Raw genomic sequence first — 22,055 nt, 5'->3', positions numbered from 1 at the left:
GCAGGATGCAATTGTAAAATCATAGCAACACCTATAAATAATAATAGGCATCAGTATTCACCTGTATTCACGAATAACAGTGCAATTTTGTAAAATAAAATAGCTTGTGCTTTTGCATCAATTTAGCGTTCCATTTTTTCTTTAGTTAAGTACAGGTCAGGCTAGTGTTCTTATTATGATTGCACATTTTTTTTGCTGTACCTAAATGGAACATTTTAAAATAAGACTTTAAAAACGCTATTATTAGGTGTTTAATGAAATGTTTCTTATTCTGTTCAGCTAATAAAGATAATATTAACCCACCTTCCTGAAATTTTCTGAGAACCTGGATAAAATGTTACATTTCTAACATTAGACTTCTGCTGTGCTTGTTTTCCACCCCTAATGTTGATTTTTAAGTATGACGTGAAGCGTCTGCAGCAGAAGTAACTTTCTTAAGGTGCACCACAATCTTTAATGTCTGATCCTTATAAATATTTCACTCTCCAGAGAACATTGCTCTGAGCTTTTTCCAGATCAGAAGTCTCTCCGTGCCTCTGTGTCAAGGTTTAGCAGCACTTGGAAGATTTTGTTGTTGAACCGTTTATTCTCCATGATACAATATTTTTGTCCAGCCATGAAAACAAAGCGTGAATGTGCTGAATTCTGATTACTTGCTGAGAGGAACAGTTGGTGGAATGATGATTCATCCATTCTGTTGGGGCTTCTCCTTGTACGTCTGAGCTGGACCAACCATCTGTCCACACTGTCTGCCACGCCAGAGGCCCTTTCAGATTTTCTTAGCATGACATCGCATTGCATGCCTGAACTGACAAACTTACTATACACTGGACTTTTTTAAGAGGGTCTAAAGAGGATGTGACTCCCACTGCTGCAAAAGTGATTGACGTGGTAAAAGTGTAAAACAAAACATGCCTGTATCTTCCTCTCATTGTTTGGCTGACACACAATAAACAATAAGATTACCACACTGCATTATGTAGGTTTTATACCAAAGCAATGGAGTTTATTTATGTCCCGAGCCTCCACAGAGGCACGCTGGGCCCCCTAATAGTATTTATTACAGATAATGACCAATGTAGGAAGACTTTTATTGACTGAATATAGCATTATTTAAGCAAAAAAGAAAAGTTTCTGATGCTAGTGATGAAACGGAGCCCCAATAAAGAAAATGAAAAGGATGATAATGCATTTTGCATGAAGAACGCTTCATAAAGAGTTCCTCTGTAAGCAGATGCCACCATTAGCACACCTCATCCTCCAGCAGTCTGCCACGACCTCTTGATGCAATGCAGTATATCTTGCTAACTCAGGTGAGAGTGGTGGAGGTGGGCAGCTGTCAGCTGCATCTCTTACATGCACCGTGGCGCTCCGAAGCTTGTCCTCACTTATTAAGCCTTGGTTGCCTGGTAACAGAAAAATTATCATGATTTTCCCGGCATGATGATAGATTGTTAGTATTTTTTGCAAGCTGAATGAGTGGATCGTATAAACATGTTTCCTTAGTCATGAGGTCCAGTCACATTTTTAAAAAAAAAAAAGGTAATTTATTCAGTAATGTGTTCTTAGATTTACCTTAGTTTGAGGTGCTTTGTGTAATTATATTTAGAGTATATTGCTGTATACTGTGTTATGTCTCTATATTAGAAAACTATTAAAAACGCTATGTCTGAGACCAGGTTTAAAAAAAGGGGGACTAAAGTGTTGCTGGCATTTTAAAAACGAGCTACAACTGTATATGGGTTTATGATAGACATATATAGTTAAACATTTTTTTTTTATTCCAAGGCTTTTTAAAATATAAATATTTGTATAATTTTGTGTTTTTGACATTCCTAGCTAAACTCCATCTTATTTTGTTAAATTTATATTTTTAAATGTTAATTTTAGGTTATTTATTACAACTGAGTTGCGAATTTGATTGGGAATGGCTGTCTGTCTCTATGTTAGCCCTGCGACAGACTGGTGACCTGTCCAGGGTGAACCCCACCTCTTGCCCTATGGCAGCCGGGATAGTCTCCACCCCACTGTGATGCTGAAATAGACAAGTGGAAGAAGATGAATGGATAAATGGATGAATGGCATTACAATTGAAATCACATTGTACCTAGTTCTAATTTTAACATTGCAGTAATCGATTACTTTGTAATTTCCTCCCAGTTTGTTATTTTATACTGTTTCTGGAAAACACTTTGTAATGTTAGTTTTGATAGATAAGTGCTATAAACTTTATTTCATATATGTATATATATATATATATATATATATATATGTGTGTGTGTGTGTGTGTGTGTGTGTGTGTTTCATTCTTCCTTGTTTCTTTTATGTAGTAATAATAATAATTATAATGAAGGTAAGATAATTTCTGGATTTTGATCATAAGTATAATATAAATTTGTATTTCCAAGTTCTAACGGCACTTCTTCTTATTTTCCATATCATTATGATGAATAATGATAATACATGACATCACATTTACATAGGCCTTGTCATTATCATGTGTCGATACAATTGATAATCATGAGCAAAGTAAGGGGGCCTACTGACATGATACTATACTGCCCCTCAGTGGCCAAAAGATGGCACTACTTCACAGGCCAAGGCAGCATTTTGCATCTTGCATAATTACAAGCCGTTTTATGTAAGAGTGTTGTGACGCATTTCTTTTTTGGGATAATAAGGAGTATAAAATTTCCTATTCCACTACGACAACTGCTAGTGATTACTACCGCTAATATTATTATTTACAATATTCAGATGTACACGTTTACTTTTATGAAACCTTTCAGGAAACAAGGCAATTGGAACAGCTTTCTGAAATATAGGAGGTTAAGTAGGTAAAAAGAAAATGTAGTGTAATGAATATAAAGTGACAAATAAAAACTAGTTTTCACAAGTTCACTGTCTTTTGTTTGTAGGTAGGTTGGGCAAATTTAAGAGCAAATTCATAAAATGAGAATTCATATCATGTTAACTACAAGCTATACTTCACATTGCACTAGACCACACACGCACACACACTGACAAAGAAGCGAGTGCCACTCGATCATGCCGGACTTCATGTGCACATCCGGGTTCTTTTAGTATAAACAAGCCAGTGCACTCTTGCAACTGATGAGGACTCTTTTTTATTGTTAAAGCTCAACATTTTTACCCCAATAAGTCTTTAAAGTCTGTGCGTGTAACCTCTGTAACTCATATTTGTATTTATTTTATTTTTTCATTAACCTGTTATAAAACATTAAGTAAACAAATAGAAACATTCGAGTATGATTAAGATTTCCGAGTCTGCTTTACTCTTAAGATTATTAGCCAAACTTGATTAATTGACCCGCTGACGTGCTATGTCCGTTCAGTCCGCCATAAGAGGTCATAATTCAGTAACAGCAAGCGGGTAAGTTAACTGTGCATGCTGGCATGCAGAAAGCACGCTGGAAAAACGTGACCACGCCGTGAAACGCACAAAGCGATTCGGACCTATCAGAAGGCTCGGAACTGCGCACGTTGGCAGTGGGCGGGGTCTGGGCTGTAGGTGCGGTGAGGAGGTTGAGCAGCTATTCGTGGACGTTGTAAAGGAAAATCTTTTGAGGTCGCAGCTCAAAATATCAGCTCAACAGTGAGGCAGACGGGTTATACGGAATCGAGAAGCGGTTATAACAGCTAAGTATTGGTCTAGCTAACAGTAGGACGACGAATTTTGCAATATTTCTGTTAGAAATTTTATTTTACATAACCAGCTTCCCTGGTATTCGCGGCACGGAACAGCCGGTCTTGCCACGGTGTCTTGTTGGCTTAGATTACAGGCCAGTTAAGTACTCTGTTATTGCGTTTGACTTAATTAATGTCTGTAGAAAGCAGGCCCGCCCAGGAGTGTTAGCATATATTTATACGTTAATTTTTTCATCGTTCAGAAAAACAAGTTATACAACGAGCCGGTCTACTTCTCCGCAGCACACCGGGTCCTAAAGCCCGCCGTGTTAGTTGTCACATTGCCGGAGCGCGCGCGTTGCCTCGAGCCCAAATGGTTCAGCAGCCAGCGGTTTCTACATTTTTCGACACTATGGAAAAAGCTCTGTTAGAGCAAGGATAATTATAAAAGTTGGACTGCGTTATTGAACCCCAAAAGGATTTTTTTTTTCAAACAAATTTTTATTCAAGGTGGTATTTTTTCTCCTTAAAAGAAACTGTGAGTGAGTAGTTGGGATAAAAGTCGAGTGAGCACCAAAAGACTGTTGACCTCTTTCAAAAAGGAAGAAAAGGACTCGTCCAGTTGAGTAATGGTCAATAATACGATCCACTGGTTCAGGAAGGGCTTGCGGCTCCACGACAACCCGTCGCTCAAGGAATCTCTGCTGGGAGCGGATACGGTCCGCTGCGTCTACATCCTCGACCCCTGGTTTGCGGGCTCTTCCAACGTTGGCATCAACAGGTGGAGGTGAGGGAAGCGTGCATTTAACCACGTGCTAACACACATGTAGCACAACAGGATGCATTAACAACAGCACAAGATAAACGGCACATTTGTATCCATTTACATAACATATAGCATATATTGTCGTTTTGTGTATCTTTGTGGCGGTTTCATGTCTCTTTCTGGCTGTTGTGTTTCCTAATGGCTGTAATAACATAGCAACAGGATATGCAGTACTTTGCAAAAGTCTTATATTTAGCTTCCAAGGAGCTAGATTATTTGTAATTTTTTTAAGTGGTCTTGTGAAATGTTCTCCATGCTTGCTGAAGATCTTTCAACGTTTTTCTTTAGACATTGACTGCTTTTTCACCCATATTGAGTCCAGTCTTTGTACCTGACCAGGTCCCTAACTAAAGGGATGAACAAATGTTGTCTACAAATCACATACAACACGGCAACAAACCAGTTTTAAATTGTATTGTTTGTCATTTTGTTACTAGCAGGCTGTCACAAAAACACATAATTTGCTCTCATTTCTTTATTTGAATATTTACCAAATGCCTAAAATATAGTAAGATAACAGTTTGACAGGCATAAAAAACTATTCTTGTGCCAACAAGGTGATTCCCAAAGAGGTATTAACTGAAAATGTGTGGTATCTTGACATGGTGTGCATTGTGTCCTTAAAAAATTTGAGGAAATGGTGCAAGCTCAGGACAAAAGAAGTTGTTTCAGGCCTAAAAAAAATAGTAGATAAACAGTATCTGAAAGTCATGTTCTTAAGGAACATGAAAAAAATCCAGCAAAGACATGACACATTTGATCCATCTACTCTTAACTGATGTCTTATTAGAAATGACCTCAGTCATTTGGCTGTCAAAAAGCCACTCTTAATAAGGAGAGGAAACAGGGACAAAAGGCTGAGGTTTACCAAATTACACAAGAATTGAATTAAAAAGTAGTGGCAACAGGTCTGATGGAGTGATAAATCCAAATTTGAAATTTTTTCACACCATCATCGAAATGTACAGAGGTCAGGAGAGAGGTACAACAGTGAGTGTATACATTTATATGGAAAACATGTTTGAGATTCTCATGTGAGCTAGGCTGTGTTTCAGACAGCGGTGTTGGAGATCTTGTCAAAATTGATGGAATTATGAACCCAGAAAAATACAGTCAAAATCATTTTGGGAGAACTGTAAAAACCCCGGTCACTTAAAGTAACAGGAACAAGACTTTCTGCTAAAATCACAAAGTATGTAAGGAATAGCATGGCAAAGCATTGCCCAACTGGTTTTATCTTGCATTTGAGGTCAAAGCAGTTACATTGTTTGAGATGTTGATTGCCAAGTTTTGTTTGTTTTTGCAAACAAAGAAAGCCTGGGTGTTTTCTAAATGAACCAAACAAAAAGAGGCCATGGAGCTGCTGCACTGTCACCTGAATTTTGACCTACATATACGAGGTATAGCAAAGTACAGCAAATTATGACATAAACTGTATATAAGGTCACTAACATATATTTGCACTCACTTACTTCCTCAGATGTATTGTTCACTAAACTATAATCTTCACAAAGTTATCACTTTGAAACAAAACATCAAAACCAGGGGAAACGTCAATTATATCAGTTAGATCAGGCATAATGAATACTGACTACACACATAAATTATAACATTACGTTGTCCTTCAAAAGGTGACTAAGATCTCAGATGGGTAAACAGTATTTTCACCTCCCTGCTAAACTCTAATTATTCTTAAATGACTTTCAGCTGATGATATAATGTTAAACTGTTGTTTATAAAGTGGTTTATTGCACATCAGCAGATCTCAAACACTTTCATATTGAGTTTCTTTGACTCATTACAGCACAAACCACATATACTAACTGTGGTTTGTGTTACATGGTTGTAGCATTGTAAATTACATTCAGATCAGTAAATATTTCCTCTGTAAAGATTAGACACATGAATGTACGGATCTCAGACAGAGCTGTAAATGCTGAATTGCTTTGAGCCATTTCCACACGTGCACTGCATCTATAAACTTTGGTAGGACGCAAGTATATGACCTAGTTTGTTTATTCGATATTTACCCAACCAGCTCCCTAACACAGGGTCAGTGTGATGCCAGATTATGATGGTGTGAGAATTAAGCATTGGGTGTGAAGAGAGAGGGAATTCAGCCTATGCAAAGACTCTGGAGATGCGTTTGTGTGTGTACCTCCTATGTGATGAAGTTGTTTGTAGGTTAAATGTCTGCTGGTTGAGAAGTTGTTGTGAACAGGAAGGCAGTGACAGCAGAGTTCACCACAAAGAGGAAGAAGTGAGAAAATAAAAAACATCAAAGTTTAAAACATTGTTTTCTCACTTCACAAATGTGAAACACAAAAAATGGCTGCCTCACAGAGTTTTCACTGCTTTTAACACTTCACTACAGTGAAGTTCTTTGTATATTATAGCTTCTGTTCTCTCACATTACTGCCTGTTTCACATCTTGACACTCACCTCCCATATCATAAACGTGGATCTGCAAGCTACCAAGATACTGTCAATAATCTGGCACATTTACGTCTAGCAAGTGAGGGTCATGTATCCTCCCTTCTGTATCTTCTGTCCAGGCAGCTCTATTGCCTAAACCACACTGAATATTATCAGTTGTGTGAATGCATCTTAGCACACTATTTCCTGCTGTGTTCCACATGTGGGAAAGGATCTTAAGCATCTTCATATTCTCTTGAGGTTTGCCCTTTTTAGTCTGAACTGTTCGGACTAAACTTTAGATGCTAAAAATGCACTTTAGATGGCTGTTTTATTTTTGCATATTTCTCGGCTTTTCTTAAAATGACACAAGACTATATAGTGTCTAATTTTGACCCTGTAGTCCCACATTTCTAAAGATTTTATGATGAAGAATTTTATGTAACTGACATTTCATGACCTCCAGACTGTCAGCATGTGTGTGTCTCTGATTGTTTCATAACCAAGATAGTAGCAGGCTGCTTGTGTCTAGTGACACAAAGAAGTATATAAAGCTTTACAGGGTCATGTGTTGGAGATAAGTGCGTGGACCGTTGACTTTAACGGTCTGATACCCATTGGCTGACAGTTTTGTGGAAAATTCCCTAGTAAAAACAAACAGTTGGCATCCTTTTTACTTATTTGTTCAGTAGAACTCAGCTTCCTGCTTCTGTATAGAAACCTCAGCATCTCACTTGGCAGTTTTAATGGTCTACAGGCAGGTGCTGGATGAATGAAAGTACCCCTGAGGTTTAAAGTACAGTAGGGGTCTCCCTTTGTGTTTTATGTTTCTGTTCCCGTTGTGAGCTTTGGTTTGCGTTGCAGTCCCATGCCGTCTCTTGAAGAGAAGGGGAGCATAAAAGTCGGGCCAGTTATGAGCATCCATGTTGTTATGCTTTCGCAGTTATGTAAGAGCAGCCTGGGCTGACGCAGAGCCCACGCAGATCACTCAGCATGCCCTGATTCATTTCTTTTATTTAATTTTTTATGCACAAATCAGACATGTAACATGGTGTAAGAACCTTAAAAAGAGGGGGGGGGGAATCCTGAGATGACCAGAATCTCTTATTTGTAGTCCAAAAACTCACCTGGTGAAAATAGAGCTTGGGTGAACTATATTAATTATTCTCCCAGTACAAATAAAGCATAAAGGAAATGCCTAGTTCAGATTTGTTGACCCATGTTTCCAAAAAGCTAATGACTTATTTGACTGAATTTGCTGAATTCAAAGATGGCATATACTGCTTTGTTTCAATTGTGTCACTGTACTTCTGTGCTTCTGGTTTTTATATCTCAGTGAACTTTACTCAAAGTTAAACTAAGCAAAGGTCCAAAATATGAGGACGCTGTAAAAATCTCACTGTAGCCTGCAGCTGCTATAACTGGCACCTGTTTCTGCACATTTTTTTTTATCATCTGAATTGCCTGCTAAAGAGCGAGCACTCCCTTTTCTTGAGATGTAGGCGGTGATCCTCAGTGATTAAGGTAGTCCAATGCCAGATGACATAATCATTATAGCTTTCCCTCCTTTCTGCCAGCGACAGGCATGGCATAAGTAGGTCAGTGTGTTAGAAAAAAAACCCCTTCCATTTCTCTCTTCCTTTTGACCTACTTCTGCACGCCTGCTTCTGCAAAAGACCCAACTCTGGTGTGGCGCACTGCTTTGAACACTAATCCCAACAAAGCTGCATCCATCTGATATCCATTTTCAGATCTGTTTAAGCTAGTTGAAATTCTCATGCTGGGTGGCCCATGATTATGAAGGTTCATTTGGTTGAAATTATTGTGGAGTTGTTTGAAAAAATAAGACAGATGTAGGAGTGAAAATGATGAAAAACAGGCATGAATGGATTTCTTTTAACACCGAATCCAGCACAGCTCTGTCTCTGTTTGAATACCATAGATGAACATAGCTTAAGGACTCTGAGTAGTCTGAGTCTAGCTTTGCAGAATCAAACTGTCTTCACAGGTCAAAAGAGCAAAGACCTTGGACTGGCAGGAATAATCTGGGTCAAGATGTAGGAAGTCTGTTAGCTGTACTGCAGCTCACACTCAACAAAGACACCACTATTGTAGCTGGTCTTAAGCAACAGTTCACTCTTATCATTAATTAAGTTTCAGTTGGTTTGTGTCACACTGATATGATATTATCATTTCTCAAAGCACTGTTAAAGCTTGAATAAAAACTTGCGAAAGCGATGTATTTCCTGTGTCAAATTGTTATCAACATATAATGACATTATCCACGATTTGTCTCGGCAGAGTTTCTGACCTTGCCAGAGAGAATCATTTGCTTGGTGCTACGAGGAGTGCGGTGTACAGAGGCCTTAATCTAAAAAAAAAAAAGGAAAAAAGTTAATGTTCCCATGAATACATGAAATTGCTGATCTCCTGGCTCTAGGCTTACTTTCCTGTTTCAGCCAGTACCCACAAAGTTGACCTCCCATGTCATATATAATACATAAAGAATAAAAAAAAAAAGTTTGGGAAAACAAATTTTGGAGTTTCAGAAGAACCGTAATACACAGATAAATAAATAGATTTAACAATTAATAAATTCCATCCATCCATTTATTTCTGGCCGCCTATCCAGATCTTGCTCTTCCAGTAGTCTTAGCGGAGATACCCAGAGTTCCCTTTAAGTTAATGCCTGCATTTCTGTTTACTATTAGTTTGGGGACATTTGTTTACATATTTTTCGGCTTTGATCCTATGTAGAGGTTATGCAGTTAAAATTTCGTCCTTATTTACCTGAAAACCTTAAAACCCACACCCCTTGTGTTCTTTATATGACAATAGATTAGGTCAGTTGCCTGGCTGAATAATATTTGCAAAGTATTTAAGCTTTAATAACAATGAAAACTACATAAAGTTCACTAGAAGCGCTTACCTGGCTGTCTTATCAGTAAAAGACATGATTAGACCGGAATGATACAGGAAGCGTCCACCTACAAATTTTGTTACCTATAGCAACAGAACGGGAAGCACCACATTACTGCCGCTTTGTGTTTACATGTGTGTGTACCTGTGGGTGTGTGTTCTGATGCTTACAGTTGGTATTTTTTATTTTGGAGAACATATAAAAACAGAAGCAAATTATACTATAGTTCAGTTATTGCACTGTTGTTAAACCAATAAAACGTTAATGCTGGTTCATACTTCCACCAGTTAGGTCAGCACATTGTATTTAAATGATGGCTGACGTCACATACAGAGATGATTAAACTCATGGATGAGGGTTGGTCGACTCATGCACCGTCTGCATGATTCAGCCTTGAGTGTGTGTTCAGCCTTGGCTTTTTTTTAAATTAAGGAGGTGAAGGGACACTTGATATGAAGAGATATTGTGCTTTAGCTAAACAGTCCTGTTTTACCCCACAGTTTGTCCCACACTGGTGTACATTTGCTAATCTTACATGTCTTGTTTTTGTTACTTAAAGAAATAACATTTTACATTTTATCAATGTGGGCTATGTAGAGCAAGGACAGTAAATTTGAACTTGGAAAAACAAGAACATAATAATAATCTGCTATGACAATAGTGGAATAAGTCTTGTCAAACTTTGTTCACGCAAAGTGGAGGTGAAATTATGTGGGGAACCAAAAACTGCCAAAATCAAAAATTAGTAAAGAAATGCCTTAATAAAAAAAAAAACTGATATGCCATTAAATTGATATAAATAATATTCTGAAATAATAGGATTCTAGATATATATTGGCATTAATCTATTTGTACAAATATGTAATTTCCCCATTATAACTATTTATTAGTTTTATTCCTTCTGAGAGACAAAGGTCCAAACATAATTTAATTAAGGAATAGCTCAATAAATGATTGAATAAACGCATTTAAAACTGAATAACTAATGATTTAAAAAAATCTAGTTTAAAAGTCAGATGAAAAATGTCAGTTATAGCATATATTTATGTATTTTTGGTGTTGAAGGGATATTTTTAGAGTTTGCATGACAGGATATGTACATGCAACAAGCAAATACATCACGCATCAACTTCAGTTGATTTACACATTTTTTATATGTAGGCAGATAAGAAAAGATAAGTATTTTCCTTAGTGTGCAAATCAGATTAAAGTTGAGTAGAGCTTAAAGGTCTTTTATTACATAGGAGATATCTTCAATAAAGTGCAATAAAAATAGATAATTTCATGTAATTTGGTCATTGACTTCAAATCTTCAGTGTATAAGATGTTTGGTATGTCTTAGTCAATTGGTAATTTAGAAAAAAAGATTTTGAAGGAGTGGTCTCATTTAATTCAGCTGTATAAAAATGTCAAAGAGCAAAGTGAATGGAAACTTCTACTCTTTTAAGGGCATTTTACCTTTTGCCTGTATAAGCTAAAATCAATAGTTGTTCTCCCTAATTAAACTCTTTCATCATGCAGTGACTGATATTGTAGCATCTTTATGAACATTGACACAGATTTCCTTGTCATCTGCAGGTTCTTATTGCAGAGTCTTGAGGACTTGGACTCCAGCCTCCGTAAGCTCAACTCTCGTCTGTTTGTGATCCGAGGCCAACCCACTGATGTCTTTCCCAGACTTTTCAAGGTGAAACTTGAATCTGATTTAAGCTGCACAACCGACAGTGCTTCAAACATTTTGTGTGAATCCTAAACATTCTACGATTTACTCCTTTTTTCCAGGAGTGGAAAATTACTCGTCTGTCATATGAGTACGACTCTGAGCCCTTTGGGAAAGAGCGAGATGCAGCTATTAAGAAGCTGGCCTCTGAGGCTGGAGTTGAGGTGACAGTTCGCATCTCCCACACACTCTATGAACTGGACAAGTAAGTTATTATCACGCCTTACCACAACAGACAGTGCTGTCATATTATTCTTTGTCCTGAGCAAGTTTTTTTTTAATGAATCTGTTTCTGATCTTTGCATCTGCAGGATCATAGAGTTAAATGGGGGTCAGTCTCCCCTCACCTACAAGCGGTTCCAGACTCTCATCAGTCGTATGGACCCTGTGGAGGTGCCTGCGGAGTCCATCACTGCTGAGATAATGGGGAAATGCACTACCCCACTGTCTGAAGACCATGATGAGAAGTTTGGGGTCCCCTCCCTGGAGGAACTCGGTAAGGTCTAAATTATGTAATGAAATGTAATTGTAATAAGTAATTTTCATTTGTGGAAAAAAGCAGCACTACTAGTAGCTGTCTAAAGCTGAGTTTCCACCAGAGATGTTGTTAGACCCAGCAGCTGTTACTGTATTTACATATAGTCTGTGCAGCAAACATAGACTGCATGTAAATGATGGACGTTTATGTAATTGCAGGTGTGTCTTAAATTGGATCAGATTCACTCTTACTCACCACCAAGATGGACACATGCATTAGGGACAATTCCAAGTTGGAGGCTTTATACCAGACCTCACTAATTAATAAGTCATATAGTAACATGTCCATCTTTTATATACAGATTATGATGCCAAGGGTAGAATAGGAGTCCTGTGTCAGACTTTACACATAGCTGCTGATTTGAGGAAAGAGTTGTCAGATATTAATCTAACTGTAGTAAGAAAATATGACTGAGCAGATATTATCTGCTCAAATCAACATTAGCAGTGAGTTATTAGATTTCCCTGGGTTTTCTGTAGCTTTTTAAACTTCTTTCTAGTAGTAATGAATAACTTTTTCATTCTGTTTTTATGTCTAAAATTAGTTAGGGGTAATATCTTCCTTAGCAGTTCATGTTTAAAAATGTCTTAAAAACACAAAAATATATTTTCTCAGCAGTTATAAAGAAAACTAGTGAAACTAGTGAGCATAATCTGCATTTAAACACATAACATGGACATGGACATGCCCTATTTTTGGCGTTCATATATGGATTCATATATTACTTGTTGTATTTCTTCATAAAAAAAACACAGGACACTGTCCTATTGCATTACTGATTACTCTTGCCTTTTTTGTTGTTTCTTTTGTATTTTTTTGTTCATTTATCTATAAAAATTTAATAAACAGAATTATATAAAAAAAAGAAAACAAAAAATGATCAAGGACAGGAATAAAAAGCCCTCTTTAAATAAATCTACCTACACATGTAGTTATCCCTCTTGTTGTGTTGGTTTGCCCTCTTGTGGTCATAATGAAGATTACTAAAATGGTATAAACTGCACATATTTTTTTCAGGGAATTAAAAATATATGAAAAATGATAATATGTGAGTTTTAATTTGACCCCTGCAGGTTTTGATACTGAAGGCCTGTCCTCAGCTGTGTGGCCAGGAGGAGAGACTGAAGCTCTCACACGACTTGAGAGGCACTTGGAGAGGAAGGTCAGGCAAATTGAGCAGAGAATTTACAATACCAGTACAATCCCACTGCTCTGTCATTTAAAATGAGTTTCACTGTGATACAAGTCTCAGGTTTTCATGTGATTGTTGCTATCAGGCATGGGTGGCAAACTTTGAACGTCCCAGAATGAACGCCAACTCGCTGCTTGCCAGCCCCACAGGCCTCAGCCCCTACCTGCGCTTCGGCTGCCTCTCCTGCCGTCTCTTCTACTTTAAGCTTACTGACCTCTACAGGAAGGTAAGTGTGTAGGAATATACTTAATTAATTACACTTAAAAAATTGGGTTTCTAATTATCTTTGAAGTCTTTAAATAAGGATATGAAGGATATGTTCCACAAGAACCCAACCTGATGTTCAAAACTGTGAACAAAGTCATCCTCATGACAACCAGAATTACAGTTGTCATATGACAATGGTCGTCCTGGTCAGAATTTACATCATGTTGCAGGATTAAAAGCAGACTGGGTGAGAAACCTTCTGATAGAGCAGATGCAATCAACCATGAATGTCTTTTATTTCCTCTAGATCAGGGGTCGCCATTTCATTTTCCCAAGGGGCCACATGAGAAACTAGGATTGTAGTGGAGGGTTACACCAACAAACTGCACTTGGTTCTGCTCAATATTAATTTGATCTCTTTATAAGTTTATTAGTGCAGCCCCTCCCACAAAAGTCCCATTTTCTCATGTGTCCCATTGTGAAAATTATTTGCCATCAATCCTGTTGACAAAGCGCTCTATTTACATATTCTTGGCCCAGCTCAGCTAAACTGTTAGCGACTTTTGACTTTTAGGGCAGATTAAAGCACACCGCTGTGCTTTATGGAAAAGGTGAGAAGGATTTGTAACACAAGAAAAACAATCAATAGCCATAATATCTTAACCATCTTGTTTGATCTTTCTGATAATGGATGGCCTGAATTAAAATGAAAATTAAAATGCGATTAATCTCCCAGCCTTGTTAGGAGAGTAAAACATTGTTTGAACTGAAGTGTGAACAGAAGACGCTGTAATTAAGGTAATTTATCTTTCACGCTCAGGGGGAGAAGGTTTCCAGGATATCTTCTTCTTGTATTAATAGAAACTTTTTTTTACTGATAAAATGATTAATATATTGAAATAATTTTCTCATAAAACAGCTGTTGAAAAAGAAAATTAACCAGGTCATCATACATCTTGGTGACTGTAGTAATTAAAACCAGTATGCATATCAGAGTCAAGTGCAGATTTTTGATACTGTGATGGATTATCCATCTGTCAATCAATCCATTGTCTGCAGGTTATCAGGGTTTCCAAAACACTGACTCAGATCTGAGTGCAAGAGACAGGGATTTACTATATGGTTGCAACGGGGCTGACTGAAGGCCGTGGCTGGTAGTAGCAGGCTGCGATTTGGCTGATTGTTGAGTAAGTTAAGTGGTGCTGCACTGAGCTGGAATCTTTTTAGGCATGCTGGTGAGATTGGTATGCGTATCACCAGGCTGAGAGCATCATTGGTGGAAAGCTGTTGGGGGTACAGTCTGATGGCAGAACAGGAGATGACCGAGTGGCAAGGCCAGACACCCACACACACCAATTGTCTACAAAATGGGGCCCATAACAGATATGAGTAATGGAAAAAACCCAACACAAGGAGTGAGTCATGGAAGGTACACCCAGTACTGTGACATCAGATATATTTGCAGGGGTGATTTAATGCTCTGGCTGTTTATTTTGCCATGTAATGATTCACAGTTTATTCTGTAATGAGGTGAATTAACCAGTACTGCCTCCCTCTTGAATTTTTTTGTTGTATGTTTGGACTCAAGTGCTTATATGTAAATGAGCTAAAGTAATATAGTGATTTAGTCTTTATCTTTTATCACATTACCTACTACTACTACTAATAATAATAATAATAATTCTCCTTAAAAAAACCAAACAAACAAAAAAACCCTCCTGCGTAATATACAGCTGGTGTAGTCAAATCTCTGACTGCCTCAGACAGTAACGTGTCTTTCTCCTACTTGACAAGGTGAAGAAGAACAGCTCCCCTCCTCTCTCGCTCTACGGTCAGCTGCTTTGGCGTGAGTTCTTTTACACGGCGGCCACCAACAACCCCTGCTTCGACAAGATGGAGAGTAACCCCATCTGCGTTCAGATACCCTGGGACCGCAACCCCGAAGCGCTGGCCAAGTGGGCAGAGGGCCGCACCGGCTTCCCCTGGATTGATGCCATCATGACCCAGCTAAGGCAGGAAGGATGGATCCACCACCTGGCTAGGCATGCTGTGGCCTGTTTCCTGACAAGAGGAGACCTGTGGATTAGCTGGGAGGAGGGAATGAAGGTAGACAGTGTCCTACTATTGTTCTGATGGGAGTAATACTAGTATCTGGTTTCTATTTAATTCATACCAAACACCACTTGGGGAGTTTAAAAAAATAGAATATAAGTTTACTTGCTTGCATCCAAAATTAGTTTTTTGCTTTCAGAAGCTACTGTTTATAGTGAGTAATGGACTACTTAATACATTTATAAGTTTTTTTTCTTCATGAACATTTAACAAACGAAAGCCCTGAAAATCCCAAATGGTTCTTCACCGAGGAGCTGAAAACAGACTGTATGTACAAGGAGGCTATAGCTTCCTCGTGTAATAATCTAAAATTATGCACAAACGTCTGAGACTTGTATTCTTCTTCTGGTTGCAAATACAAGACTGAACCCTACCCTATGGGGGTATTTTTGAAAGTGATACCATCTACTGAATATCTTAGATGAGTTTGAATATTGGTGCCCTAGACCTGTAGGTCAAGGTCAGAGGTCAAGTTTTCTAAAAATTTGTGTACACAATAACTCAAGGAAGATATCAACTAGAAATTTATACCATAAGTGCCAATATTGTTGTGTTAGTAAAAATACTGGCACCTATTTAATAGTATTTTATTTTATTTACATAATGAGGGCAGAGGTGTAGATCAGTGTTTCCCTTGGATTTATATTCTGTGTGTGGTGGGGAAGGGGTATGTGTATGTGCCCAATTATTCACATGTGGGTGTGCCGCTCCTTTCAAGACACAGTGGCATTTTAAAATTATTGCCATTATTATTATTCCCAGTAAATATTAAATATTCTAAGCACTTTGTGACAATAAATAGCTGATCAGCACAATCAGCTGCTTCTTTAGTAAGTCACTAATCCTCAGCATTAACTGTAATGGAACTGTAATGAACTGCAGCCCTAGTCTCTGCTCTGCTCTAGCAGCACAGCAACCGGAAAACAGAGCAGGAGACAGATTATCGTCTCCAGCTGCAGTCCAAATACGGCATGAAATCCTCTCTGTCGGAGCAGCTAATTGACATCAGGGAACTGTATATATTTAATCAGAAATTTACCCACAGTCATTTTTTTGTCATACTCAAACACTTGACTCATTTGTTGTTAACCGTCTCAGCAGGACCAAATATTGCTTCCCAGTCGATCTGAGATGTTTTTGATTGTGTGTTCAGGTGTTTGAGGAGCTGCTGCTGGATGCAGACTGGAGTGTGAATGCAGGCAGCTGGATGTGGCTCTCCTGCAGCTCTTTCTTCCAGCAGTTCTTCCACTGCTACTGCCCTGTAGGTTTCGGCCGCCGCACAGACCCCAACGGAGATTACATACGGTAGGGTTGCATCTGTCAAAACATCTGTACTTGAAAATTTTGCAAGAGCAGTAAAAATTTACAATGCAGCAGTAAATCTAAGGCTTTGATCATGTAAACTTAAATCCATAAAAAAACATTTTAGTGAAAATTCTTGTGACACACATTATCTCACTTAGTAAACAGACACAACCAAGCAATAAAATGTGTGCCTACTCAAAAATAAGGTATCAGAGGAGTCTGTGTTTGAGAGATTTCCATCTAACGTTTGGGTGGTTGACGCTGGTCCACTGATAATTTATTTTTGGTTAATTCCACCATAGCAGTTGACGCTTTGCCTGGAAATTAATTATCCCACCCACATGCCCACTAAACCTCTTCATCTCTCCGCTCAGCCGCTACCTGCCCGTTCTGAGGGGATTTCCAGCCAAGTATATTTATGATCCCTGGAACGCTCCAGAGGTTGTGCAGAAGGCAGCCAAATGTATTATTGGAGTACATTATCCAAAGCCTATGGTGCACCATGCAGAGGCCAGCCGTCTCAACATCGAGCGAATGAAACAGATCTACCAGCAGCTCTCCTGTTACAGAGGCCTCGGTAAGGATGCAGATACAGCATTATTAAAATTAAAATGAAGAAAGATCAACTGATGGATCACAAGCAGTGATTTACAGCTAGATTTTTTCAGAACAAGTCTTCCCTTGTTTTTAATATTTTTCAACACAACTGAAACTGCTACTTTGATGTCATTTGCAATCCTTTGGTCCATGTCACACACTCTGCTCCATCAGCTTTCCAGTGACAGACTGAACCCCACAAATATCTCTGAAGTGGAGGTATTAGGCTTTTCCTTGCTTTCTGTCATGTATACACTGCTGCAGTGATGGATGCTCATGTTAAAAGCTCAGATAACAAGGCTGGGATGTGTAAATAATCCCAGTAATGCCACATCTTGACACCTCTATGATGTCACTGAGAGTGGATATCTTTCATAAGTCCCACCCACTTCTGTTCAAAGCTTTTAATTTGGATGGCCAGCACCAAAGCTCAATAAGAACTATTAGACATTGTTAATCATACAAAGCTACTCTCCTAGACCTAAGATTAAAATTATAGAGCTGGAAATGAAAATACCTGATTCACTTAAGGCATTTATTTATTTATTTTTATTTTGGACTGTAGTCAGTGATTTTAAAATGTCTAAAAAGTAATAATGAAACAAACTCAAAGTCAGCATAAATATCTACAAATGAGGTATTTAAACCATATACATTTTCAGTGTTTTAATTTGGTGTTTTTAATATTATTGTTTGTGTATGTTGTGGACTAACTCTGTAACCCTCTGTGTCTTCAGGTCTTTTGGCTACAGTTCCATCTGGCTCTAATGGCAATGGAAATGGAAACGCTGAGGCATCCTCAGATTCGATGCGATTCCCTGAGACTTCACGTGATGCTGCAGCTCCATCTAGTAAGTGGCACAGAGACCCACTCCTCCTCCTCTGACACTTCAAACTTGCGGATGTTTCATGACTTCCTGTGTAGCCTCTGGCAGTGAACTCTTTGAAGAAGACCTGTTTGTTCTTTTATTTATTTCTCAGCCTATCAGATGCCAGTTCACTCCCAGGGAGACTGGCAAAGTGGTGTCATGATGTACGTGCAGGGGGATCCGCAAACCAGCGTCGGCATGCACCAACAAGGTGGGGACTAACTACCAGTGCACCTTCACTCCATTATCCACTTGATGCTTATCGTTTTCCTGTGTGTGCCGTTTTTACTGGTGCTATAACTGGACTATATCACTGATTATCTCAGTTTCCAGGTTTTTTTTATTGTAGACTCAACATTTTTATGAGTCTAAACAACAAGACAGTTAGTTTTAGTTGCAGCTGACCATCACCCATCTGTCATTCTAAGAAAAATAATCTGCTCACCCTGCAGGATATTTTCCTTCAATAACAGGCGTGCTGATTAGCTGGGAAGCTTTGGCTCTTCCCTACCCAGAGAAACCTTGCTGAAAAGCCATTGAACATGACTTTGCTAAATTTCACACACCATTAAGAAGAGAGCAGTGGTCCCTTTAAGTCTAAATTTAGTAGAAAAGTAAAAGGACTTTTTTTCCTCCTGACACTCAGGGGGCCTGTTTTTACAGACTAATTAAATGTAAGGGATGTCTTTTAAAGAACATTATAGGCTGTTCAGATTTAGTTCAGTGGTTTAGTTCAGAAAACCACATCCATTGATATGTGGTGCACATGTTGTGTAGAATGATATTTCAGTGTTTGCGCAGCGGTTAGCACTGTTGCCTCGAAGCAGGAAGCTCTTTCCTGTGGAGTCAGCGCATTCTCCCCGTGTGTGCGTGGGTTCTCCCAGGTACTCTGGCTATCTCCCACGGACATGCAGTGAGTGGTGTTAGGTTAACTGGTGATTGTAAATTGCCCTTAGGTTTGAATGTGAGTTGCTGGGATAGCTTAAGTCTATTAGTGGAAGACTATGGATAGATATTTGAACATATAGCAGGTGTTTGCACAATGGTTTTATAGTGTAGTGGTTTGATCTCAGTAGGAGACACAAGTGCCTCTGGGGCATCCAGCATTAAAAAATGCGGAGTACCCACCGTGGTGACCCCTTGTAAATAAGGGAGCACCTGAAAGCAGCTTTTTTTTTTTAAAAAAAAAAGAAGGATTCCAGTTGATTGGACAATATGAAACCGGTCCCCAAGTGGAACGAGTTTTGCGTACTTTATGTGCTTCATGCATTAACTGCATCCTTTCATGCATCCTCTTCAGTGTTTCGCTGCTAATCCTTGAATCTTAATTGAAGTTCCAGGTTACGCTGCCAGTACCAGTATGATGTGTTACAGTCAAGGCACGCAGCAGAATCCTGGTCCTGTAATTCAAAAAGGTGCGAGTGAAACATTTCACTGATTGATGATGATTTCTTTTATTAATCTTTCTTAACTGGTTGAAAAACTTGAGTCCCAGTCCTCTGTTTCACCATCACTGCACGCCACCCCTAAAAGAGTGTTTTCATTCTAAGCCATGTTTTTGTATTTAGTCAAAATTTATAGTTTCATGGTTTATTGAAATGTGCTCTTATGTTTTTCTAGGGCCTGAACACCACCCCACCACTCAGACCAGTGGCAAACGACACAGTGAGGACTCTGGGAATAGCAAAAGCTCCAAAGTCCAGAGACAGAGCATCCACTAAAGAGGTCAGTTGCAGTCTCACACATTATTATTATTATTATATAAAACACATACAAAATGTATTTTAGTGAGCAGCATTCAGAGTGGGGGGTCAGAAATAGGAATTTTATTCCTTGTTTTTAATAATACGTGTCAGTCCTTGTGTTTTCACTGCTTCTGCCAGTAGAAACCATCTGAACAAGGCAGGCATGAGCCAAACCTTTTCAGTGTTTTTATCAGCAGTTCCTGCCTTTATAATCCACAATATCCACACAATGAGATACACAAATTTTAAGTCAGTGATTAATAGCAGTTTACTAACCACTGTTAAGAGGAACTCTGAAGTGATGAAATTGCCAGCCAGAGGTTTAAATGCAGCACCACCTCATGTTGCTTTAATTTCCTTGTAGTCATGTTTCAGCCTCTTTATTTTATCTCTGTTTTGCTTTGCTGTGGATCTAACTGAAACAGCTGCTACCATTGTGATTGTGAGTTCAGATGAAAGGAAGATAGTTGAGTGTTTGTTGACATGGCAGATTTTTTTTTTCCAGTGTTTATGTTCTTTAAATGCATGACACTGGTGTTCCGTTCATTCGTCGATCAAACAGCAGACACACATCTGGACCAGTAACAGTACACCTACTTCACTCAGAGTTCCTGTAATGCAGTAAATATTTGTATGGTCTCAAAGCACCTAATTTCAGCAGATTACCCTCACTCACCTCAGGTCATGTGACAGGAAAAGTTGTAGGTCAGATTCTCAATGTGTTTTGTTTTCCTTAAGATGTAACGTTGAAATGTTTTTCAGTGCGCTGAAAAAGTCAGCACTGAAGGAGTTAAATGTATTTTCAGAAATGTCTGAACATGCCACTTATTGTTCTTTCTTCTGTTGCAGGTGTTTCTGTGGACTCACCGTCAGTCATATCGAGAACACAGCCAAAACTAAACGGACGCTAAAATAGACTCAAATTTTTCTTACAGCACTACAATGCACGAACACACCTTCAGGACGGGCATCCCCACCTGTCACAAAACATGTTTCTCAACTTAATCGGACTGAATATTATTACAGTGTGGGCCAGCCAGTGATGTTACACTGTGCTCCTGTTTGGGTTAATAATGCCGAGACTAAAGTCTTTGTGTATATAATGAATTTGCTAAATGCAGCTCACATACAACGTGTACATATTTGGATATTGTATGTGCGTTTTCTCTCTTTGTGTAGCCATAGACCTGTTGATATATTTTTGATATGAGAATTCATTGTGGATTGATCGTTCTTTTGGGAAAATTTTCAATAAAAAGAAATGCATTTTTAGACCTTCCATTAAAACAGAAATGGTCAGAAAAGTCTGCTAATGCACCCGAGTTTTTAAAGTTTTTCCACATTGAGCCCATCGAGTGTAAATATCAGCAAAAATCCTTTCTGTGTCTCAGTACTAGTGGATTCGTTTTATTCCTTCAAACTTCAATATGACACAAACCATCATGTTATTGCCCTCGTCTGTGTTTATTGAGAAAAGGTGAGAGGACTACAGAGCCTGCATATTCCTGGTGTGCCACCCCACCACCCATATACTCCCTAATAAATGTACCACTGGAGAGAACTGCTTCACTTGCTTCTTGTTCCTTCTCAATGTGCTTGTTTAATTAAAACAGTTTCAAATATACAAATAGTTTCAGTGTTTTCTTTGTAACTCAAAAGTCAGAGTTCAATCTTTTTTTTAGAAAAATTTGCAGTTTCCAAATGTAATCAGCCCTTTCTAGATTTGCAGGTTTTCATTCAAGTTGATACACATTACAATGTTACCTTCAAAAGCAACCCAATTGGCTGGATGACCTATTGTAGTGTCTAAGAATAATTTTAGAGATCTTAATATATTCCACCGGCTTTAGTGTGATGCCTTTAGTTATCAAACCTGAGGCTCAGTCATTAAAGAAGTTAAATAACTATTTGTGGCGAAGAAGAAGATGAGAAACCGGCACAACATTTCAGTCTCTCGGCCA

General features: G+C 38.5%; 1 protein-coding gene across 2 annotated transcripts; it reads left to right on the top strand.

Annotated features, from left to right (window-relative positions):
- The first annotated feature begins 3,521 nt into the window (after nt 1–3,521).
- Nucleotides 3,522–21,716, top strand: LOC134616072 (cryptochrome-1-like). Of its 2 annotated transcripts, XM_063460849.1 has the most exons (14): nt 3,522–4,435; nt 11,388–11,496; nt 11,592–11,734; nt 11,841–12,025; nt 13,141–13,229; nt 13,345–13,485; nt 15,261–15,572; nt 16,732–16,883; nt 17,258–17,460; nt 18,218–18,331; nt 18,462–18,560; nt 19,684–19,764; nt 19,970–20,074; nt 20,944–21,716. In XM_063460849.1, the coding sequence occupies exons 1-13, from the start codon at nt 4,278–4,280 to the stop codon at nt 20,068–20,070; spliced, it is 1,887 nt and encodes a 628-aa protein (XP_063316919.1). In that variant the 5' UTR covers nt 3,522–4,277; the 3' UTR covers nt 20,071–20,074; nt 20,944–21,716. The 2 variants fall into 2 exon arrangements, with proteins under 2 accessions (XP_063316919.1, XP_063316920.1); XM_063460850.1 differs by lacking the exon at nt 19,684–19,764.
- Nucleotides 21,717–22,055: the final 339 nt, after the last annotated feature.

The sequence above is a fragment of the Pelmatolapia mariae genome, linkage group LG17 (genome assembly GCF_036321145.2).
Source record: "Pelmatolapia mariae isolate MD_Pm_ZW linkage group LG17, Pm_UMD_F_2, whole genome shotgun sequence".
Lineage (NCBI taxonomy): Eukaryota > Metazoa > Chordata > Actinopteri > Cichliformes > Cichlidae > Pelmatolapia > Pelmatolapia mariae.
This window is presented reverse-complemented; position numbering and strand designations above follow the sequence as displayed.